The sequence below is a fragment of the Schistocerca gregaria genome, chromosome X (assembly GCF_023897955.1).
Source record: "Schistocerca gregaria isolate iqSchGreg1 chromosome X, iqSchGreg1.2, whole genome shotgun sequence".
Taxonomy (NCBI): domain Eukaryota; kingdom Metazoa; phylum Arthropoda; class Insecta; order Orthoptera; family Acrididae; genus Schistocerca; species Schistocerca gregaria.
Window position 1 is genome coordinate 559,595,108 of NC_064931.1, and position 22,968 is coordinate 559,618,075.

Genomic DNA, 22,968 nt, shown 5'->3' on the forward strand with positions numbered 1-22,968 from the left:
ACCACACGCGAGACAGATATTTTAATAATTGGTTATTGCATAATTTGCATAAACAATTAAAAAGCACAATAAGATTGTGATTGTAGTGAAGTCTATGGCATCAAATCTGGAACTTCCCACAACATATCAACTGAAAATATGAAAAATTATTGGACATTTCTGACTCCTTTGTACTTGGGTGTAACTCTTGGAAGTAAGTCCTAAGCTGCATAAGAATATTGCTAAGTTGCCCTTACTGATTGGAGAGTATATATCTTGCCCATTGCATCCAAATGAGTACATTGAAACCTAATGCAGACACACACTATAATTCTGTAACTACATACATTTTATGGAAAATAGATGGGTAAAAGGAGAAAATAATTAAGAGGTTCAAACTCTCATTAAGTGGTAGCAAATACTAATATAAACTGAAAAAGAACAACTCTTGAAGTATAGTGTACTGTATTTGGTGTTTAATATAAAAACAGTCTGTTAACCCTTTAACTATTTCTTGATGAATTGTATCCAAATAAACTATTTGATCAGAGTGTAATACCTACACAATATATGCACCATACAATATTCTGCGTAACATTGTGCACCGGTGCCCAACTGGGGTTATTGCAGGTGGGGCTGATAATTTTCAGTGACGTGGCACCGTAAACGCGACAGCCAGGTGACGTGAATTGTAGTATTCATGTCTCATTGGCTGAGAGGTGCCCTACAATATATGAAAATGAAGTGAATGCCAGATCCTGACTGGGCATCTGATGTTGATGGATGCATGCTGAATGCAATCATTATAAACTTCTAAAGAACAGTTAAATATTAAAAGATGACACAATAAATTGCAATGAAATCACAATAGCGTCAAGAGACTCAGTCGCAACGGTGTATTAGTGACTGCACGATCTCAATACACTGTTTAACTTATGGGGTGGATTGTCGCAACTGGTGCAACAGCTATGTACAGTGAAGTCTGGAATACACTTGGATTACCACCCACCAATAAACATGTGGTATCCCTAAAGTGATTTGTGATGCTGTTTAAAAGCAAATAGTCTGTTTCTTGTCAGACTCGTCTTTTTATGATTTCACAATTTGCAGACCCATCAATGCAATGAGCCAATGGCCTGCACTACTGACTGCAATGGAGGGACTACCAAAAATGTGACAGACTTGCACAGTTCCAACAGCAACTTCACCTGTAAAGCCAGTTTCTCCCTTGTGCGTACCACCCCCGCTTCAAAGTGTGTTTTAAATAACTATTTTCTTGCACATAAATGTTGAAAACATAACCAATTTTTGCTTACTGGTATTGAATATAAGCTGGTGAAACCTAATTTGGAAAGATAATGTACATAATAATGTGTCTGCAAAATAAAAAGTGCACGAACATAGTAATATATCAGTGCACTCCATGCTATGCTGCAATGGCAAATAGGGGTGGCTGAATGATCTGTAAAATATGTCACATAATTCAACCTAGTACTTGGCTGTTGGACCTAGCTTCTTGGAACAAAGAAATGCCTACATTTGTTTGCTAGCTCAAGTTCAAAAGCTGGTATAATGTGGACACTTTTAATGTGCCAGTTTTAAGTGGTGCGTGTCTTGAGCTGTGGTTGCAGCAAATAACACTAGAGGTCAGGCCTTTAACAATATGTTGCCAACCTCAACAAGCAACTGCATGGTAGCTGTTCCCAAATGCGTTGTGTTGTGCTTTGCTTGTTTTCTATTTTGGAATGAGTGAAAGGACTGATCCTGGTCCATCATGGATTTTGATTATGAAACTCATGACATTAGAAGGAATCAGTGGTCCCTGTGACAAAGTGTCAGTTTTGGTTTCACAGAATATGGGTGTAGACTGCGAGAGGGAGGTGGAGCTCATTTCTCTCACATTGTTCCTGTCCCCTCCGGAAGACAGAATTCTAGTTTGTTTATGCTCATGGCTGTCTGCCAGTATATAATGTCTGCACTCAGCATTATCGTGATTGGTTGAAATACATGGGAAGTTCTGTTTTCCAAACTGAAATTCTTCTCCTAAAATTTGAATAGATTTATTTCCCGTTCTAATTCTATGCTAAGTGCCTTGTCAGTTCTATTTGCAGCGTTGTCAAGTATAGGGTCATGAGTATGAATGCCCATGAAAGGTTGAAAGCAATATTTTTCAGATTATGTAATCATTTAATCCGGTTAGAAAAGAAAAATAATGTCAAGAAACACTTTAATTCAGTTCATCAGTCGGAAAATGCTGCTGCTTCTCAACAGAACAATCACTTGTTGAAAGCTTAAATACAGAAAAAAACAAAGGCCATTTCAGAAGAGAACCATTACACTTTTTGCAAAAGCAAACATTCCAATCAAAAAGTTCCCCAATCAGCACTTTTGTAAACTGTCAATTTCAAAGCACTACAGCTTTGTATTCACTCGTGTAGTGTGACAGCCTTTTAAATTTGGGCAAAAATCTTTTTGACAAAAATAAATGCCAATTTTGACAACATCTGGCACTACATATTCCAGTCCCTGTAAGCCAGACAGAGAACCAATGGGATTCATGCAGCTCCACGCGCATTCAGTAGCTACAAAGGTACTCTGAATAGATTTATCTACAATCTAACTTGATGAGGAAGCAAACAAGATTATGCTAATAGAAGATTTAAATTATTCCCACATGAGGGGGGAAAAAATCAACATTTATGCTTCATGTTATGGATATTTCTCTTTCTACTACTTCTTTATTATATTATTTCTGACCATAGTTTATTTTCTGTCTTTTATGAATGATTATAGTAATGGTACAAATTCTTCACTGGCACTGCAATTTGCAAGTTCTGATAAAAGTATACCATGATGTAACCAATTCAAGGCCTCTGGAGAGACTTAAGACATTCTAGTTGCTTAGTACTTCATCTTTTTAAGTGAACTACAGACAAACTGTGCAGCTGCTGAGGTAATACTTTGGCCTCTTATTAAAGCATGCTGTAAAATTGCATTACCTATCATCACTTTGTGTTCCAAGAGACTTTACAACATTATTTTATCATTAATTTACTGAGAGCCACAGTGATGCAACAGATCTGTTGTTCTGAACAACATCGCATGTCTTTTTTTCAAACTAAGGCTTGAAAAGAAGGTAGATTAAGATGTGAAGTTGCAACAACAACAACAACAACAAAGTTATTAGACAGAGCACAACATTTGACTCAGGAATGATAATAGAAACAGGCAGTGCCCATTTCAATGAAACCATGCTGGTATATGTTCTATGTATGTAAAACTTAGATCTGAGTGGGGATCTGAACCATCATTGGCTTGAATACAAGTCCAGTGTGCAAAATGCTTCAATATCTTGCTCAGTTTCAGTTAGCCAGGGAAAGTAACTTCTTCTAGAACACAACTTGTTAGGTGAATTTGTGATGCTGCTAACTCCTATTTAATTTTCTTCAAAACAAAACCCTACAGATATTTTTCTTGCTTTCGTTTTTCCAGCGGGTATATGCACAGGGGGGGGGGGGGGGGGGGGGGGGGGGGGGGGGATCATCACAACTTTTCCCAGATTTCACAGTTAAAAACACTTTTTATGGGGTGAAAATACATATTTTCCCAGGTGAAAGTCTTTTTTTTTTTTCAATGTTAAGTGATGATATACTTTCCCTCAGAGTTGTAAAACTTACCGATCCTTTGAATGATAAAAGGTTTTATACAGCAACATCGAACTTCCCAGCACTTTAGGAAATGCAACCCAGCAACAAAACGATGTGTGTTGGAAAGATCTCCAATATGCAGCAACACATACATTGCATATTTTTCGAAAGTACAAATTACGTGTGAAACTTCTCAAGAACTCACTCCACCCGCGCCCCCCCTTTTTTAAGGAGAATTATATTTTTATTGCATAATTTGTAATCTATGAAAGAACTAAAATAAATATGAAAAATTAACCTTGATCCTTTGTAATTTACACAGTGTGTTATCTTTTAAAATATGTCAAACACAAGCGACGCAGAAAAATTTTAAAAAATGGCATAAACCCTGGTCTCCTAGGTCCTAATTTTTTCTAAGTGGGTGGTCCTCAAAATGTTCAGTTTTGAATGACAGTCAAACACTCCGTTATTTAAGTAATTCATCGCACATTCTCACATGGAACGTAACTCATCTTGCGTAAAAGGAAATTTTCTAATTAACGTTTCTCAAATCATCATTCGCAACATTTTCCCACAGCCTGTTAAAATTGTAAACAGTTGTAACATCACACTCATCAAAAGCAAAGTTTTATTTTGGTGTTACTCTCTCATTGACGTTTTATCTCTGCAGTATTATTCTGCAATAGCCGGGTAAATTAAAATTTTTAATTACAGTATCCATTCTTGTAAGTCAAAATTACAAAAATTTACCTGAAAACTAAAACAATGAAAAATTCATAGAATTCTAAAAAAATCTCAATTTTTTCTGGGATCTCCATCTCCCAGGGTGTGTACACCCCGTTTATGTCCTAGAAGACTCTCAATGAGTGAAATGACAGTGCCGAAAGTTAGTTACAGGTTTTTTGTACTTTTAATGTGTACATCAGCAATACAGCAACTCTGTCTCCAGAAGGATAAGTACTGGCCAGACATACTGTCTCCTTGTAATTTTTCATATTAATTTTGTCCTTTCTTGTTTCATACAAACTCTAGCTTCAGTAACATCAATAAATTACAATTTAGTGGACTGTTATCAAGAAAAGGTTCAGAAATATAACTATTATTAATAATTAATTTACTTGACATAGGGACATGGCAACCCCATCGCCCAATGGGAAACCACTGCAATCAGCCACCTGAGTATTGGCGGGAAAATGATACCTTAGTGGGTTAGGAGGAAATCTAGGATTGTGCTTCTGCGGTTGACAACCATAGTTGTAAATCGGAGCTTGCTCCACCCAAGGTTAACTACCTTCATAAGTCAACGATGTAACGGTCTTTTAGCAAAAAAATTTCCACCGTTCTGTCCAAGAAAGCAGGAGAAGGCTACATCGGATTAGTGGGTAGCCATCTAGAAGGTGTCAATGAGTCGGAGCATTAGCAACCATCCATTCTTATGCCAGTTCATAAGAACAGGATCAAACAAGATCTGATCAACTACATTGCAACTCATAATATTAATTCTCTAATTAATGCAGGAGAACTAAATTAGTTGATGGATGAATAACATAAACAGAAAATTTTGGTAGCAGGACTCCAGGAAATGAGAAATACTACAGAAGAGCCATTCAAATCACAAGGTTACAGAATTTGCAATGGGAAACCTAGAATAAGGGTTATGAAAGAATGTCCCCAATTTGGAACTGGGTTTCTAGTCAATGTGAAAATAATAGATTCAATTATCGTTTTTCAAGCCATCTTCCCGAGAATTGCAACTTTGAGTTTAAAAGCATCCAACAAAATTTATACCGTCATTAAGGCCCATGCCCCTACTAACTAGAAGAATTTTCTAACAAAGAATAGGAAAGAAGTGGAAAATTTTTGGGATCTCATTGGCCAAACAATAAACCAAGTAAATATTAACAATGTTGAGATCCTGTTAGGGGACTTCAATGCCCAACTCGGAAGAGAAAAGAAATACTGGGATATCAGTGGGAAATGGATTAAACATAAACAAACAAATAAGAATGGTCAAAGACTTGTTGAACTCTATAGGGAACACAAACTGATCTCAAAGTCCACATACTTCAAACGGAGGCCAAACAAACTTAAATCTTGGAAACATCATGATTGGAGATAAAGGAGAATGGCAGCTGGTTCATGTATTTATGGACAAATTCTTCCACGGAGAAGTCTACAATGTTAAAGTATTAAGAGGGGTAGATACAGGTTCAGATCATCACATTATCAAAATCGAAATTAAGTTCACACCACTAAAAAGAAACCAAAGTGCAATAAATGAAAGAGTAACCTCGATTCCCACCAATTAATTAGAAATGCTAAGTATAGTGAAGTCACACAAAACATAAAACTGACAAATAATTTAGAAGGACTGGTTCAAATTCTCAGGCAACAAGCATAAAATTGAGCCCATTGAACCCACGTAAAAGACATATCTGGTAGAACTCAGAATGTGACAAAATTCATGAAGAAAGACATCATGCATGGTTACAAATTTCAAACACACAACACAGAAGAAAATGCAACCAACCTCAAAAATATCAGGAAAAAGTTCACACAAATTATCAGCCAAACCAAGAGACAATCACAGAAAGATGTAATTGACTCAATAGAAGAATATTACCACAAAACCAGTTCCAGAGACTTTTACAAAATGTTTGTAAGACAATTACAAAATTTTGCCTCTCCCACGTTAATGCTGAAAAGGGAAGATGGAAAAATGGCACATAATGACAAGAAAAATGCCAAAATCATGGCAAAAGCATTTAGTAAACTTTCAAATTGTGAAGAATCCCAGGAACTTTTAGCAATTAATACAGACACACCCATCAAGACTCCATCTGATCTCATAAATCTTCCAACAATCCAAGAGGTGGAAACAGCACTCAGAGAGAGAAAAAAAAATTATAAGGCATGCGGAGAAATGTGGAAATATGCCAGAGATACAGTTCGAACATACTTACACATAGCCCTAACAAGAATCTGGATAACAGAAAAGTTTTCCGAACATTGGACCACAGCCATAATCCACCCACTCCACAAACAAGGAGATAAAAGCAACCCAGATAATTACAGAGGTCTCTCTCTCTTAGACTGCACATGCAAGATTTTCTCCAGAATCATATACAAAAGGATCAAAGAACAACTAGAGGAAGAATTAGGTGAATACCAAGGAGGCTTCAGACCTTGGAGAAGCTGTGCAGAACAGATCATCACTTTAAAACTAGCCATAGCATATTACAAGAAACAAAATAAACCTCTTGTAATAACCTTCATGGACTTTAAAAAGGCTTATGATTGTATCCATAGATCTTCAATATTACAACTCTTAAGAAATTTCGGGATCTATACAAAATTTATCAAATTGGTAGAACTCACTTTTACCAACACTGTATCAGAAGTCAAGTTCAGGGGGGAACTCTTTAGGCCATTTATCATAAAAACGAGTTTAGGACAAGATCTCTTGGCACCCCTGCTGTTCAACTGTGCTTTAGAATACATAATGAGGGAATGGCACAAGACTAACCCAAAGAACATCCAAACTGGAAGACCCAAAGACAACATAAGTTTAAATTTACTAGGATTTGCTGCTGACCTTGCTCTCTCAGGAACCGACATCACCAACCACAATTCCAAAACCTGACAGAAGCAGTAAGGTGACTTAATTTCCATCTGTAATGGGGGAGGGGAGAGACCACCACACTTAACGCCAGGAGGAAAATACGAACAGAAATGGGAGTAGACCACACTAATGGAAAAATCATGCTTGATGTACAAAAATATGTTAAAAGAAATGAGCAATGAGAAAACATTAATAATGGATGTAACATTTAGCAAAATGGGTAAATTAGGCTCAACATCCAGATGTCAGTTGGTTAAGTAAAACATTTAAGCAATTTTGGAAACGTGAATACACCATAAAATGGTGAAGTGAAATACATGTGCTTATATTCAGGGAGGATATGTAATAACACAGAAATTACTCCAATACTATATGCATTACAAGTGTACGAAAGGATTCATAACAAAATAGCCAAAGGCAGTAAAAAATCAAGGTGGAAACAAACAAAACAGACTATAAAAACTGTATAAATACTGAAGTGCTAGTTCTGCAAGATTCGCAGAAGAACTTCTGTAAAGTTTGGAAGGTAGGAGACGAGGTACTGGCAGAAGTAAAGCTGTGAGTACCAGGCGTGAGTCGTGCTTCGGCAGCTCAGATGGTAGTGCACTTGCCCGCGAAAGGCAAAGGTCCCGAGTTCGAGTCTCGTTCGGGCACACAGTTTTAATCTGCCAGGAAGTTTCATATCAGCGCACACTCCGCTGCAGAGTGAAAATCTCACTCTGTAAACTTTTGCAATTTGTAAAATTGTCATATATAGCTATAGGTATATAATTAAGTGGTTGATTCCTTAAAAATAATGCTTCCTATTCTGTCCTTGACAGATAGTCTTTTTAAAGAGAAATTGAGCCAAACTTCTATCTGTCATTTTTATATTTGAGGCACATATATGAAGAAATGAGAAATAATGGAACCATTCTTAGCTGTCAATGACGTCCCAGTACTGAATAATAATATGGATAGCAGATAACCATATCTAACAAAGCAACAGAAATTGGCACAAAAGACAACACAATTTGAGCAACCACGGGAAGCATAAATAGTTTTTTTATGATCATTCCCACTACCCAAAGTGAGAAACATGTACAGAAATTAACAAATGAAGAATGGGGTTTAATATTCTCTTGGTGATATCATAACAGATGGACTACAAGCTCAGACTGGGAAATGAATCAGCTGTGCCCTTTTAGAAGGATTTGTCAATCAATTTATGGAAACCAAAGAATACCTTAATCTGGATGGCCCGATGGGAAACCGGTCCTCCTGACTGTGAATTTAAGTATTTTAACAACTACGCCACATTGCATACTCAGAGAAATCAGTTAAAAATACAACAGCTACTAAGATCTGACAAGAACTACATAATTATGAGATTGACAAATGTTCATGTGATTTTCCAATCTGACAGCACGATTATTTCAGAATGTCATACTAAAATATTCATAAGAATTAAATTTTAGGTTTCATTAACAAAAATTAAAAATCAATTCTGCACACAGTGTCAATGACACTATTATCACAAACAATTTTTGTGACTATCTTGTATATGCAGGGTGTCACAGGCCCAATAATCAATATTGGGGATAAAACAGGAAAGGTCATTTTAAGCAAAAAAAGTCTGATAAACATGGACTTTAAAATGCATACCTTAAGAGCCATGAGCACTACTACATCTTCGATACTGTGAAACATCTCTCTCCTGCAAGCGCTTTGTTTTCCATTTTTTTAGGTAGTATGGAAGAAAACAGAAAAAAAAGTCTAGAGATCATGAGGTCTAAAACACATACCTTAAGTGCTATGGGCACTTGATCAGTAGAAGAAATGTGTTTCATGGTAGTGAAGATGAAGAACTGCTCATAGCTCTTAAGGTATGTATTCTACAACCCATGCTTACTAGACTTTTTTTTTTGCTTCAAATTATTGTTCCTGTCATATCCCAGAATCTCAACTATTCCTCCTGGGATACCCTGTACATGTTTCTGCCAGCATTAGATATCCTATGGTATGTGAACACCAACCTCTTATTGCTGCTGTGTGGGCAACCCAGGCACCAGGATCAATTGGTCGTACTGGTTCTGTCCTTGGAATTGTAAAATAACCTTTTGGATTTGGATCCCAACACTTCGCAACCACTAGTTTTATAGGACTGAAAGTTACAAATTTTAAACACAAATTAATAATGTAACTAAAAGTCTTTGAGTTAATATAAAAGCAAAACAAAAATTTACAAGTGAAACAATAATTTAACACTGCATGTGACTGCAAGTAACATAAGGGAATAAATACTAATTCTAAGTATGCATGTCCTAAAGCATAACACACATGTAATTGTTTAAGTACTATCTTTTTAGTCTTTCTCATACAGGTTTTACAATTAATGCACACATACACTGAATCAATACTTTATTATAAAATGTACCATGAACAAATTCTATTACCACTTTCTGACACTATCCTTCTACATACACATGACTATTCTGCAATTCACACTTGAGTGTATGCCAAGGGGTATACTTTCATGCTTTATTTCTACCATTCCACGCTCAAACAGCACACAGGAAAAATAAACATCTAAAGCTTTCCATGTGAGCTCTTATTTCTCTTATTTTATTACAATGATCATTTCTCCCTATGTAGGTGGGTGGGCGTCACTAAAAAATTTTCACATTCGGAGAACATTGTAGACTGACACTGTATGAAAATATTTCATCACACTGAAAAAGTCTTTGTTTTAATGATTCGCACCCCATTTCGCATATCATACCTGTGATGCTCTGACCCCAATTTTGCTATAATAGAAAACATGATGTCCTCCTTTGAAGGAGGCAAGGATCCCATACTGCACAGCAATACTCTACCAAAGGACTGACAAGCATAGTATATAGACACTCTCTAGTGGACCAGTTGCATCTCGTACATGTTCTGCCAATAAAACACAGTCTTTGGTTTGTCTTTTCTAGAAAATTATCTATGTGATCATTCCAATTTAAGTCGTTCATAATTGTAATTCGTATGTATTTAGCTGATTTAACAGCCTTTAGATTTGTGTGATTTATTGTGAAATGTAATGGATTCCTTTTAGTATTCATGTGGATAACAACACTATTTACCTTATTTAGAGTCAACTGCCACTTTTCACATCACACAGGCATTGTGTCTCAAGTCACCTTGCAATTGGTTTTGCTCTTCCAATGACTTTACTACATATATGGTAAATGACAGTATCATCTGCAAACCATCAAAGAGGGCTGCTCAGATTGTCTTCTAAATCATTTAGATAGATTAGGACAGCAGATGACTTACAACACTTCCTTGGGGAATGTCAGATATCACTTCTGTTTTACTTGACAATTTTCTGTTTGTTACTACAAATTGTAACCTTTCTGACAGGAAATCGCAAATCCAGTTGGATAACTGAGATGGTACATCATAGGCATGCAATTTCATTAGAAGCCACTTGTGAGGAACAATATCAGAAGCATTTTGGAAATCTAGAAATACATAATCAATCCGAGATCCCCCGTCAATAGCACACACTACTTTGTGAGAATGAAGGGCTAGTTGTGTTTCACATGAATAACATTTTCTGAATCTAGGCTGACTGTGTGTCAACAGTTGTTTTTTTTCTTCTTCCTCTTGAGGTAATTGATAATGTTAGAATAGAGTGTATGTTCCAAAATCTCACGGCAAATCACCAGCAATGATATGGGTCTGTAACTGATTAGATAACTTCTACTTCCTTTTGAGTACTGGTGTTGCCTGTGCAACATTGTCTTTAGGTACAGATCTTCTGTCAAGCAAGTGGTTGTATATGGTTGACAAGTATGGATTATTGTGCCAGCATACTATGAAAGGAATCTAACTGATATACAATCTGGAGCAGAGGACTTGACTTTTTTTAAGTGATTTATGCTGCTTTGCACCACCGAGGATCTCTAGTTTAGTCACTCATATCGGCACCAATTCTTGATTCGAATGCTGGAATATTGACTTCATCATCTTTGATGAAGGAATTTCCAATAATAGATTTTAATAAGGCCGCTTTAGTGGCACTTCGTTGGTAACATTACCACCATTACAGTGCAGTGAATGTATTGATTGTCTTGCCATTACTTAACTTCACATATGACCAGAATCTCTCTGAATTTTCTGCCAGAATTTCACTGTGGAAACTATTAAAAGCATCTCACATTAAAGTTCACACTGAATTTTGAGCTTCTGTAACAATGTGTTCTTTTAAATTTGGCTGTTTTTTTTTTTTTTTTAATTGCTTCTGCAACAGTGTTCTGACCTGTTTTGTGTAACATGAGGGAGGGGGAGGGCAGTTCTGCCTAATATTTGGTATGATTTATTTCATTGCTGTTGATACGATTTCTTTAAATTGCAACAGGAAATCAAAGAGAAAATGTATATACAATTTTTTTCTTTGTTCAAACCTTTATGCAAGTATAAAATTATCTCTTGTTATATGTAAATCATGCATTTCTTTTTCCTACACTGGAAACAATATTATTGGTGCATATTCCAGCTGTTGCACTGTGCCCAGTATTGTCATTACACTTTTTACTGACATTCTTGTCTTGAGAAAGTCTACAAAATAAAAATAAATTTGACTGTATCATGGTTACAAATCCAACCACTGCCATTGACTGTAGACAAATACAATATTAGTAAAATGACACACACAATGCATAATGGTATGTAGTGATCGACAGCTGTAATATTTTTTCACCGAGTAGGATTTATGTACAACAGTTCCACTCTGTTTATTCAATTGCATTAGATTAAAAAAAGATCACACAAAAACAAATTTAATGCAGCTCTTAATTTTCACTACATATTATCATGAAACTAAATAGTAATATATACTATATTAGTGTAGTACAAATATTTGGCTTACCCTGGTTTCTGAACAACTTCTCTAAGTACACGAACTGCCTCATCATTGGACATGTTCTCAAAATTAATATCATTAACTTGAAGTATCATATCACCAGGTTCAATTCGACCATCTAAGGCTACCGCACCCCTAAAACAATTCAGATTATTTATTAGAGAGAGAGAGAGAGAGAGAGAGAGAGAGAGAGAGAGAGAGAGAGAGAGAGAGAGAGAGAGAGAGAGAGAGAGAGAGAGAGAGAAATACATTTTCTCATAATAGCACTAACGTGTCTCTTTATGTTGCTCTGAAATAAATAAATTAAAAAAACTATCTTGAAAGGAACAAAGGAAGATTAAACTCCAATTAAAATATCTTTGTGACTGCTATTTCACTGCATAAAATGATATGTGTAATGTAGTAACTAACTGCAGTTCTTACTTGTGTGCCACACGCTGTGTATTGCTTGTCTTGCATGATATTAACTGTTGTGAATCTATACAGCTACACACCACTGCTTTATGTCAAAAGCAACTTAAATGAGTTCGAGACCAGAGAGAACATACATCCCCACAACACCAGAGGCAAACTGGACTTCAACAAACCAAGACACAGACTCACAAAGACTGCAAACACACACAAAATAATAAGTTTAAAACTCTTCAATAAACTTCCAGCATCTGCTCGGTCACTGACCAGGAATATTTTCAAATGTAAGATTTATGACTGGTTACTCAAACACCCATTTTATAAGATAACAGAATATTTTGAAATAATCATTGACATTAGTATATAAGAATATTCCTAAAAGAAGTGGAATTAAACTGTAAAAACTTTGCTGTAAAGTTATTGTTAATTGCATATTTAATGTTCAGACCTATTCCGCTGTAAGTGGTCAATGGTGAATATACTGAAACTGAATACTGAACACATGAAGAGCACTGTCATGTAGGGCAGAGTGTAATGGTATGAGACGGGCAAGGGTGGTGGGGGAGAGATCACAAACATTTGAGGGGTTCCCCTCTCCTCCCCCAGTTGCACATATTACTTGAGTACTTGCATCCAATGAACACCTAGTCATATGTTTCTGTATACAGAATGTGGCTAACATAACAAAATTATTTTTAACACTGGATGGGCAGCATATCGCATTCCAATCTGGTGGAAATACACTCCTGGAAATGGAAAAAAGAACACATTGACACCGGTGTGTCAGACCCACCATACTTGCTCCGGACACTGCGAGAGGGCTGTACAAGCAATGATCACACGCACGGCACAGCGGACACACCAGGAACCGCGGTGTTGGCCGTCGAATGGCGCTAGCTGCGCAGCATTTGTGCACCGCCGCCGTCAGTGTCAGCCAGTTTGCCGTGGCATACGGAGCTCCATCGCAGTCTTTAACCCTGGTAGCATGCCGCGACAGCGTGGACGTGAACCGTATGTGCACTTGACGGACTTTGAGTGAGGGCGTATAGTGGGCATGCGGGAGGCCGGGTGGATGTACCGCCGAATTGCTCAACACGTGGGGCGTGAGGTCTCCACAGTACATCGATGTTGTCGCCAGTGGTCGGCGGAAGGTGCACGTGCCCGTCGACCTGGGATCGGACCGCAGCGACGCACGGATGCACGCCAAGACCGTAGGATCCTACGCAGTGCCGTAGGGGACCGCACCGCCACTTCCCAGCAAATTAGGGACACTGTTGCTCCTGGGGTATCGGCGAGGACCATTCGCAACCGTCTCCATGAAGTTGGGCTACGGTCCCGCACACCGTTAGGCCGTCTTCCGCTCACGCCCCAACATCGTGCAGCTCGCCTCCAGTGGTGTCGCGACAGGCGTGAATGGAGGGACGAATGGAGACATGTCGTCTTCAGTGATGAGAGTCGCTTCTGCCTTGGTGCCAATGATGGTCGTATGCGTGTTTGGCGCCGTGCAGGTGAGCGCCACAATCTGGACTGCATACGACCGAGGCACACAGGGCCAACACCCGGCATCATGGTGTGGGAAGCGATCTCCTACACTGGCCGTACACCTCTGGTGATCATCGAGGGGACACTGAATAGTGCACGGTACATCCAAACCGTCATCGAACCCATCGTTCTACCATTCCTAGACCGGCAAGGGAACTTGCTGTTCCAACAGGACAATGCACGTCCGCATGTATCCCGTGCCACCCAATGTGCTCTAGAAGGTTTAAGTCAACTACCCTGGCCAGCAAGATCTCCGGATCTGTCCCCCATTGAGCATGTTTGGGACTGGATGAAGCGTCGTCTCACGCGGTCTGCACATCCAGCACGAACGGTGGTCCAACTGAGGCGCCAGGTGGAAATGGCATGGCAAGCCGTTCCACAGGACTACATCCAGCATCTCTACGATCGTCTCCATGGGAGAATAGCAGCCTGCATTGCTGCAAAAGGTGGATATACACTGTACTAGTGCCGACATTGTGCATGCTCTGGTGCCTGTGTCTATGTGCCTGTGGTTCTGTCAGTGTGATCATGTGATGTATCCGACCCCAGGAATGTGTCAATAAAGTTTCCCCTTCCTGGGACAATGAATTCACGGTGTTCTTATTTCAATTTCCAGGAGTGTATGTTTTGAGTGCACTGTATTAGTAAGTGATAGTACACAGTTAACACACTACACTTTTATTATCTACTGAGATTCAGAAATAACTATATTTTTCCATAAAACAATTTTTTCTAATGGCTTTCAATAGCTCATGGTAAAAAAGGAGTATACTGATACTATACACTCAAATAGTTACAGAAAAACTGGCTGCAACAGAAAAAAACCAATATCAGACAACTGCAGAAAAGGTAATTTATTAGATTTCTTATCTTACAATAAACAATAGTTGCCTCTAATAGGTTACAGATGAACTAGTTAAAAAATATGGTCCCAGGGTTCAAAGATTGTCATGGTTTCCTTTTAATCGCACAGCTTATAAGGTCTGAAATTAAGGGCTACATGGCAAAAGACAATAAACATCCACAGTGGTAGAAGTATAAGGACTGAGTAAGGACACTGTAAACTATGTTTTGTCATCACATGGGGCCAATGGTGTGAAACACAAAAGAAGTAATAAGGAAGGAGTGGGCAAATCCACGTCTAATTGGAAATATGATTGAGTAATTCTCTATTTTCAAAATCTGAGAACAGTTCTAACATGCACACAAAGTGTGAAAGTGATTTACAGTCACATAAGTGCCACGCATCACAGTCACAAAAGCGGCATGCATCTATCAGTGCTAGTGTTGGTTGCATGAAAAAAATCATGGCTACTCATTCCTAACAAAATTTACTCTGGTTTACTAGCTAGTGCGATACTTTATGACATTTACTATGAGTAACTGAACACCCATCTTAAGGCCATTTTTCATGGAGAAATGTTTATTTACAATCCCAACTGAAGCTGTGAGAAATCCATAACTTTGCATTATCTAATTCTTTCCAGAAACTAAACAGCACAAATTGTTAAATTTATCAAGAACTCTTAAAAGCCACAAGATTGTGTTTATAGAAAGTAGTAGTTACTCACAACAATAAGAAAATGATGACCTACCCTTTCATAATAGAGCCAACATAAATGCCTCCATCACCTCCTTTGTTACTCTGGCCAACAATACTTATTCCCAGGAAATTTACAGTGTCCATATTGAGTGTAACAGTGATGATGTTCAGGGACATTGTAGAATCTGTGATGGATGAAAATGATGACGTTCTGGAAACAGCTGGTGGAGCTCTATGTCTTCTCCTCCGCTGAGGCCGCCTTCGTCCCAAATGCAGTCTTGAAACACTACTGTGATCTATCAAAACGAGAAGAAAAATAAAGTTAAATCCTAAGACACATGCTGTAAACATACTACCTACTATATTCTTCAATTGGGGTTGTAAGAGAGCCTATAAGGGAATGTACAACAATTAACATTTACTATACAGTAAAAAAAGCAGTAACTATTGACTGCACTATGACACAAAAGATGATAATTGTTTTTGAGTACAGAATACGAGACATGCAATATACAGGTTTCATGGTATTACATGCTTCCACCAACAACAAAAACATTTTCAATATAATCAAAACATATCCTATGGTAAATTAATATTTTTATTTCTTCAACACTATAGCCTACAGCCACAACTATACCTCCTTCCTTCCTCTGAAATGACACTATGAGAGGCATCACACACAGGAAAAATAATTTGATAAACAAGGGTGATTTGATAAGTCTGGTGAAAAAGCAAGAAAAATGTTGGTTTCGTAAACAACTCACCTTATTTCTTGACGTGGTCTACTTTGAGAGATATAAACTTTGTCCAGTAGCCCTTCAGCTTTTTCATCCCCTTGGAAAAATTGGTTGTCAAACTTTACAAAATAGTCTTTGATTGCAACTATCGCTTCCTAATCTGACGAAAATTTCTTCCCAGCAAGACAAAGTTTCAAATTAGGGAACAGGAAGAAGTCACCTGGGCCTCAGTCTGGTGAATAGAGTGGACAAGGAACAAATTCAAAGCCCAATTCATGCACTTTTGAGGTTATCATCGCTAATGTGAGAGATGATGCAGTATCCTGGTAAAAGAACACTTTTTTGCATGTCAAACTTGGTCTTTTTTCAGCCACCACAAGTTTCAAATGCTCCAACAATGATGGATAATAGGGTCCAGTTATAGATCTACCTTTTTTTAAGTAATCTATGAGGATTATTCCTTGGGAATCCCAAAAAAGTGGCCATCACCTAATCAGTTGACAAAATGGCCTTTGCCTTCTTCAGTGCAATTTCACCAGCCTCTGTCCAGTGTTTTGACTGCAGTTTTAATCTAGTGTGTAATGATGGATCCGGGTTTCATCAAATGTCACAAACTGACACAAAAAGTCTTGTGAATTGTGATAAAACATCAACAGACATTGTGTTGAACATTGTGCTGGATTTGCTTTTGGTTGACTGAGCAGTCACGGCACCTATCCCTCACACTTCTTCATAGCCAATTCTCCAAGCAGGATATTATGCATCCCTCAGTTAAGATGCCTACAGTCTCAGCAACCTCATGAATTTTCATCTGGTGGTCTTGCATTACCATATCAGGGATTCTGTCAATAGTTTCCTTTGCGCTGACCATAACTAGAAAGCCACAGCATGCAACTCTTCAAATGAAAATGTTTAATAATGGCATGAAACTGTTTCCTCCATTTTCAATCGCAGCTGACATACTGATCAATTCAGACGGCTGTCAACAATGAACTGAATGTTATACATTGTTGAAATTCTTTGTGTGTTCCCTGGAATAATCAAGCTTAACAATCATGAAGTAGCAACAAAAATGTTCAATTCTTTCACAGAAATTTACCAGACATATCAAGCCAACCTTTTTAAAACAGGTGATAAAGACTTCAAGTATAGTGCGATATGATTTGTCATTACTGTCTGGACTGAGGTAAGCTGACAAGATGCGGGTGGGCTGATCGAATTCTGCAAAAGTGAATGACTGAGGATTTTGTAGGCGAAAAACTAAACCCCTGATTTTGGGCACATGCCTATGTCTTCTGAAAAGCTGTCTGAAGATGATATTCCACTGAGAATACTAAAGGGTAACTGTAGTACACACACAAGTTGTTGACATACATGGATGCCAACATATTTCATCCCAAAACAGTAGAAATTCTATTTATGGTAACTGTGAAGGGGGTAACACTCAAGACTGAACCCTGTAGAATCCTGCTTTCCTGTACATGTTGATAAATAATGGCTGTACCAACTTTAACTCAGAAATGCCAATGGGATGACAAATTTTTAACAACAGATGGTAAGTTGCCTTGCAAGCTGGTGTCACCCAAGTGTGAAGGCCTCTTTGACAGCAAACTCCAGTCGTAAAAGTTGGTTGGTTGTGGATCTGAATCTTCAAAATCTGCATTGAAATGTTAAAGACAGTTTTCTTTTCTCCAGACACCAAAGAAATCTATGACCAACCAATCATTCATTCGTTCATTCCACGGCTTTACATATGGTCATCACTAAAATGATTGGTCGGAAGTTGTCTATAGTGAGTGAGTGAGTGACTGATTTACCAATTTTCAATCTTGGTCCAATGGTACAATTGTACTTTCAGTCCACTGGTTGGGAAAAATTTCCCCTTGCCAAATGTTGTCAAAAATCGTCACAAAGGTGGTGAAGTCTGTAAAAGGGCATTATACATCTCTATCTGTCAGGTGTTAAAAGATACAATACTAGGTCCTGCTAAAATTTGATTCCAAGTAAAAGCTGTGGTTTTTTGAGATGGCATTTCAGCATAACAACTCACGACTATGTTGAAAAGATTAGTATGAAATACTCCTGAAGCTAACACTGCAGATATTCCAGCAGGGATAGAAGGTCTATCAATATGCCACAATTTTGTCCACACTTTGGCATCTTTTTCACATCCATTAATCGACACTTCATACTGTTTCAATAATTCTGCTTCTGTTGTTTGATTAAATGATTTAGTTTTGCTCTCTGCCATTCATATAAAATTAGATTACTAGTGGAGTGATGTCTCCTTGAAATCACCCACCAGGGAAGGGGTAACTATTATATAGTTCTTCCATGTCTTTACTAAATACTAGCTGAGTACTCAGTGTTGCCCAGGTATGTATTTAATCTTCTATTGATTCATCTCCTCTTTCCCCTCTCTCTGTTATCTCCTCCTATCCCTCTCTCTGTCCATCTCCTCCTGCCTGCCATCTCTGTCAATCCCACCTCTTCCCATCTAAATCCACTTGCTCCTCTTCTTTCTCTCTCTGTATCACCACCCCCTCTCCAACAGGAGGCTGGTGGTTCTTACCCCAACAATATTTCTTTCCATAGTATAACTCATGTGTGTACCAAATTTGGTTGAAATAATTCCAGGGGTTTGAGATGAGCTTTCCGCCTGTGCCTTTGCCCACATATGTACATGCCAAATATACCTCACACATATTTAACACGTACCACACATATTTCACTAGTATTTTTAGTGAATTTTACTCTGTAGTTTCATTTTCATACTGGTCAATGTCTATGATGCCATATCTTCTGAACTGTGTATCATACAATGATATAATTTTGCAGATACATTAAGTGGTATATGAAAATACCGTCTGCAAATGTGTGTCAAATGTAATTAGCAGTAAAGAAGTAATAAATTCAGATATCATTCTTCATTTTGCAGTTTTACTGTACAAACAGTGAAAATGTAGTATGCGATAAACTTTTTTCCTTTTATCATTTTTTGGAGGTTGTCCGTGAGAAAAAATTTCACGATTGTTTGAAATTACAGTAGTGTGTAAAGTTTGTGGCAATTCGCTAAGTGCTCTCAGCCTCAATTAATGGTTGATTAAAGTATGGGTATTCACACCTGGTGGGCTATACAGCTTTTTCACACCCGTACCCATCCCCTTGATAGGTAGGAGGTTCTTGTATCCCCACATTGATTCTTTCCAGACGGTAAGTGATAGGTATACCACGTTTGGTTGAAATCGGTCAAATGGTTCAGGAGGAGAGGTGGAGCATATGTACATGTATACATAGATCCATTTTTATAATACATATGAATACAGTACAACCACTTTTTGACCAAATCTCTGGGGACTAAAATATTTTTCAGTTAAATTTGGATATAGCTCCAGTACGCTAATTAAGTGACCCATTAACATAATTTGGAGACTTCTAAGACATTTAGGTAGCACTATTTAATCATAAATGAACATGACTTAATCCTAGCAAGTTCTAAAATATATTTTAATACCACACATTTTTCACAAACTCAATAGGCATTTATCAGTAAGTGTAATTTCCCTTTCCGCGTCAGAACAACATACTGACACGAAGTGTTGCTGTAGGTGGTTGACACTGGCTAGAGCCAACTCATCTACATGGAATGTGTAAAAGCTTAGTGCAACTGAATCCTCCTCTTCATCATCACAATCACCCCCCCCCCCCCCCTTTCACCTATCTCTGATTTGATCTTTCCACAATCATCATATAGTCACTTACATAAATCTGATGTGCAAAAGCTAGGATGTCATCATTGCAACCACACACTGCATGCCACACTTGCTCGAATATCTGCAACAGCATCCGGAAGTATAATAATAATCATCATCTCTTCTCTCTGTATTTAGCTTACACAGGATGAATTATGCCCACGTCTACAGGTGACTTGTACAGTTAGCAGGAAGAAACACGGTGCCCCTAAAGGTTGTGAAAGCAATTTTTAAAACATTCTGTAAATTACAGTAAACCGCAGTTCCATCAGAAAAAAAAATAATTCTAGATCCTAATCCGATATTAACTGTTTCAAAATATTCATTTACCAATGTTCGCTACTTTTCAAGTCTACTGTTTACCTTTCAACACTTATATTTTGGTAAGAAAGGTTATGGCAGTTTCTTTTTATTTTTGTTTTATTTATTTTAAGAGGATGGTTTTTAAGTCCTTAAGGAACCTACACATCTACATTTAAGCCGGGCAGTTTATCACGTATGGTGTCACACCTAAGTAATAAACTGTAAAATTACCAGATCTAACTGGTAATCTGCTTGGGTGAGAGACTACCCTTTAGTGACTGTGAACTACTCAGTTCCCTCCAGTAATTCCACACTTTTTACACTTATTGTTGTCTGTCACCTGAACCTATCCTGTTACCATCATTAACTCCACAGAAAAAAAGATGAGCTTTTGGATTTTACTGAAAGCTTCTGGAATGTTCATGACTATGTATTTCATATTCCAATTGTGTGGGGGGGGGGAAAAAGCAGCCGTATAAGAAGTTTTAATACAAAAAGTAGAACTTTCTGTAGGCTGACATGAAGTTTTAGTGCAGAAAATAAACAACTTTTGATCTTCAGCTTCAACCACACAACAAACTGCAGATCATCTTTCTCTGTTCTCCATTGTTACTTTAGCATCATGGATATGGCAGAATTGAGGGGAAAACTGAATGTAGATTTATACCAGATAATCACAAAAATTTTGATTTTAATAGATAACTATGCAGTTTAACTTAAAGTATGTAGGTTCATTTAAAAAATGAAGCATGAATGTTCTCTCTTTTTTAAGCTTAGATGGCCAGTGAGTTTCAGCATTCAGGAATGCCTTCTTTTTTTTCATTTCATGGCCTACAGAGAAGATGGTGCCAAATCATATTTATTTATAAAGTCGACAAGTTTAACATTCTAAGTGTCTTCAACATCACAAATACTTGTCAGCTTCTGCTGAATTTGCACAGTGGCATTTGAAGGCCACAACTACGCAAACTTTGCAGTGTAGAATTCAACATTCCAATAAACAACACAATGTGAGCAATAGATAGAAACATTTTATGGGACATTGGGTAAAGTGACCTATGCGCGGAAATTGACATGTTTGTAATTATCAACCAAAAACTATAACATCTGATGGGGGAAAAATTGTGAATTATATTTTCTGTAACACCAATTTCACAAAACTTGTTTAAAAATGTTAAGAATCAAATCATAACTTGGTTTCAGTTTGCAAACTGTTTAATATATTATCTTTGAAAACAGAGTTTTTTTTAAAGCAGAGTTTGTTAAACCCATATGTCAGTAACTATGTTCTTACGGAAATGTAATAGGAACTGACAGAAATACTTGTGAAAAGTGTGGATTCCTTAAAAGAATATTTGTAAATACAGGGTTTTAATGTAGGTGAAGAGACAAAAGTCATGGAATAGTGATATCTACATACACAGATGGCATTAGAACTGTGTCCACAAGTTATAAAAGGGCAGGGCATTGGCGGAGCTGTCATTTTTACTCAGGTGATTTCTGTGGATAGGATTCCAATGTGATTATGGCAGCACGAAAGGAATTAACAGGCTTTGAACACAGAATGGTACTTGGAGCCACATGCCTGGGACATCCCATTTCGGACATCATTAGCGAATCCAATATTCCGAGATCCACAGTGTCAAGAGAGTGACGAGAATACTGAATTTCAGGCATTACCTCTCACCACAGACAATACAGTGGCCGATGGCCTTCACGTAATGACCAAGAGCAGTGGTGTTTGCAGGAGAGTTGTCAGTGCTAACAGACAAGCAACACTGTGTGAAATAACCACAAAAATCAATTTGAGATGTAAACGAATGTATCCTTTAGGACAGTGCAGTGAAATTTAGCAGTAATAGGCTATGGCAGCAGATGACTGACGTGAGTGCCTTTACTTATAGCACATCGCCTGCAGCACCTCCCCTGGGCTTGTGATCTTATCAGTTGGACCCTAGACAATTGGAAAATTGTGGCCTGGTCAGACAAGTCCCAATTTCAGTTGGTAAGAGCTGGTGATAGGGTTCAAGTGCGGTGCAGATCCCACCAAGCCATGGATGCAAGTTGTCAACAAGATACTGGTGGTGGCTCCATAATGTAATGGGCTGCATTTACATGGAATGGACTGGGTCCTCTGGTCCAAATGAACCAATCATTGGCTGGAAACGGTTACGACCAGCTACTGGTAAACCATTTGCTGCCATTAATGAACTTCATGTTCCCAAATATGTCATCAGGCCATATTTGTTCGCGACTAGTTGGAAGAACATTCTGGACAATGCGAGTGAATGTTTTGGCCCATCACTTCACCTAATATGAATCCCGTCAAACATTTATGAGACATAGCTGAGGGGTTAGTTGGTGAACAAAATGCTGCACCAACAAGACTTCCGAATTATGGACAGCTACATCGACAGCATGGTTCAATATTTCTGCAGGGGGCTTCCAAGGACTTGGGTTGAGTCCATGCCACGTCGAGTTGCCACACTATGATGGCCTAAAGAAGGTTCCACACGATATTAGAAGGTATCCCATGACTTG

The 22,968-nt window shown here is 38.0% G+C and overlaps 1 protein-coding gene across 1 annotated transcript in view; it reads right to left on the reverse strand.

Moving 5' to 3' along the window:
* The window catches only part of LOC126297704 (segment polarity protein dishevelled homolog DVL-3), a 118,371-nt gene that overhangs the window by 42,243 nt on the left and 53,160 nt on the right, over positions 1-22,968 (reverse strand). Inside the window, 3 exon segments of the mRNA XM_049988833.1 lie at positions 9,264-9,391; positions 12,146-12,274; positions 15,688-15,931. Coding sequence (XP_049844790.1) covers positions 9,264-9,391; positions 12,146-12,274; positions 15,688-15,931 — 501 coding nt within the window.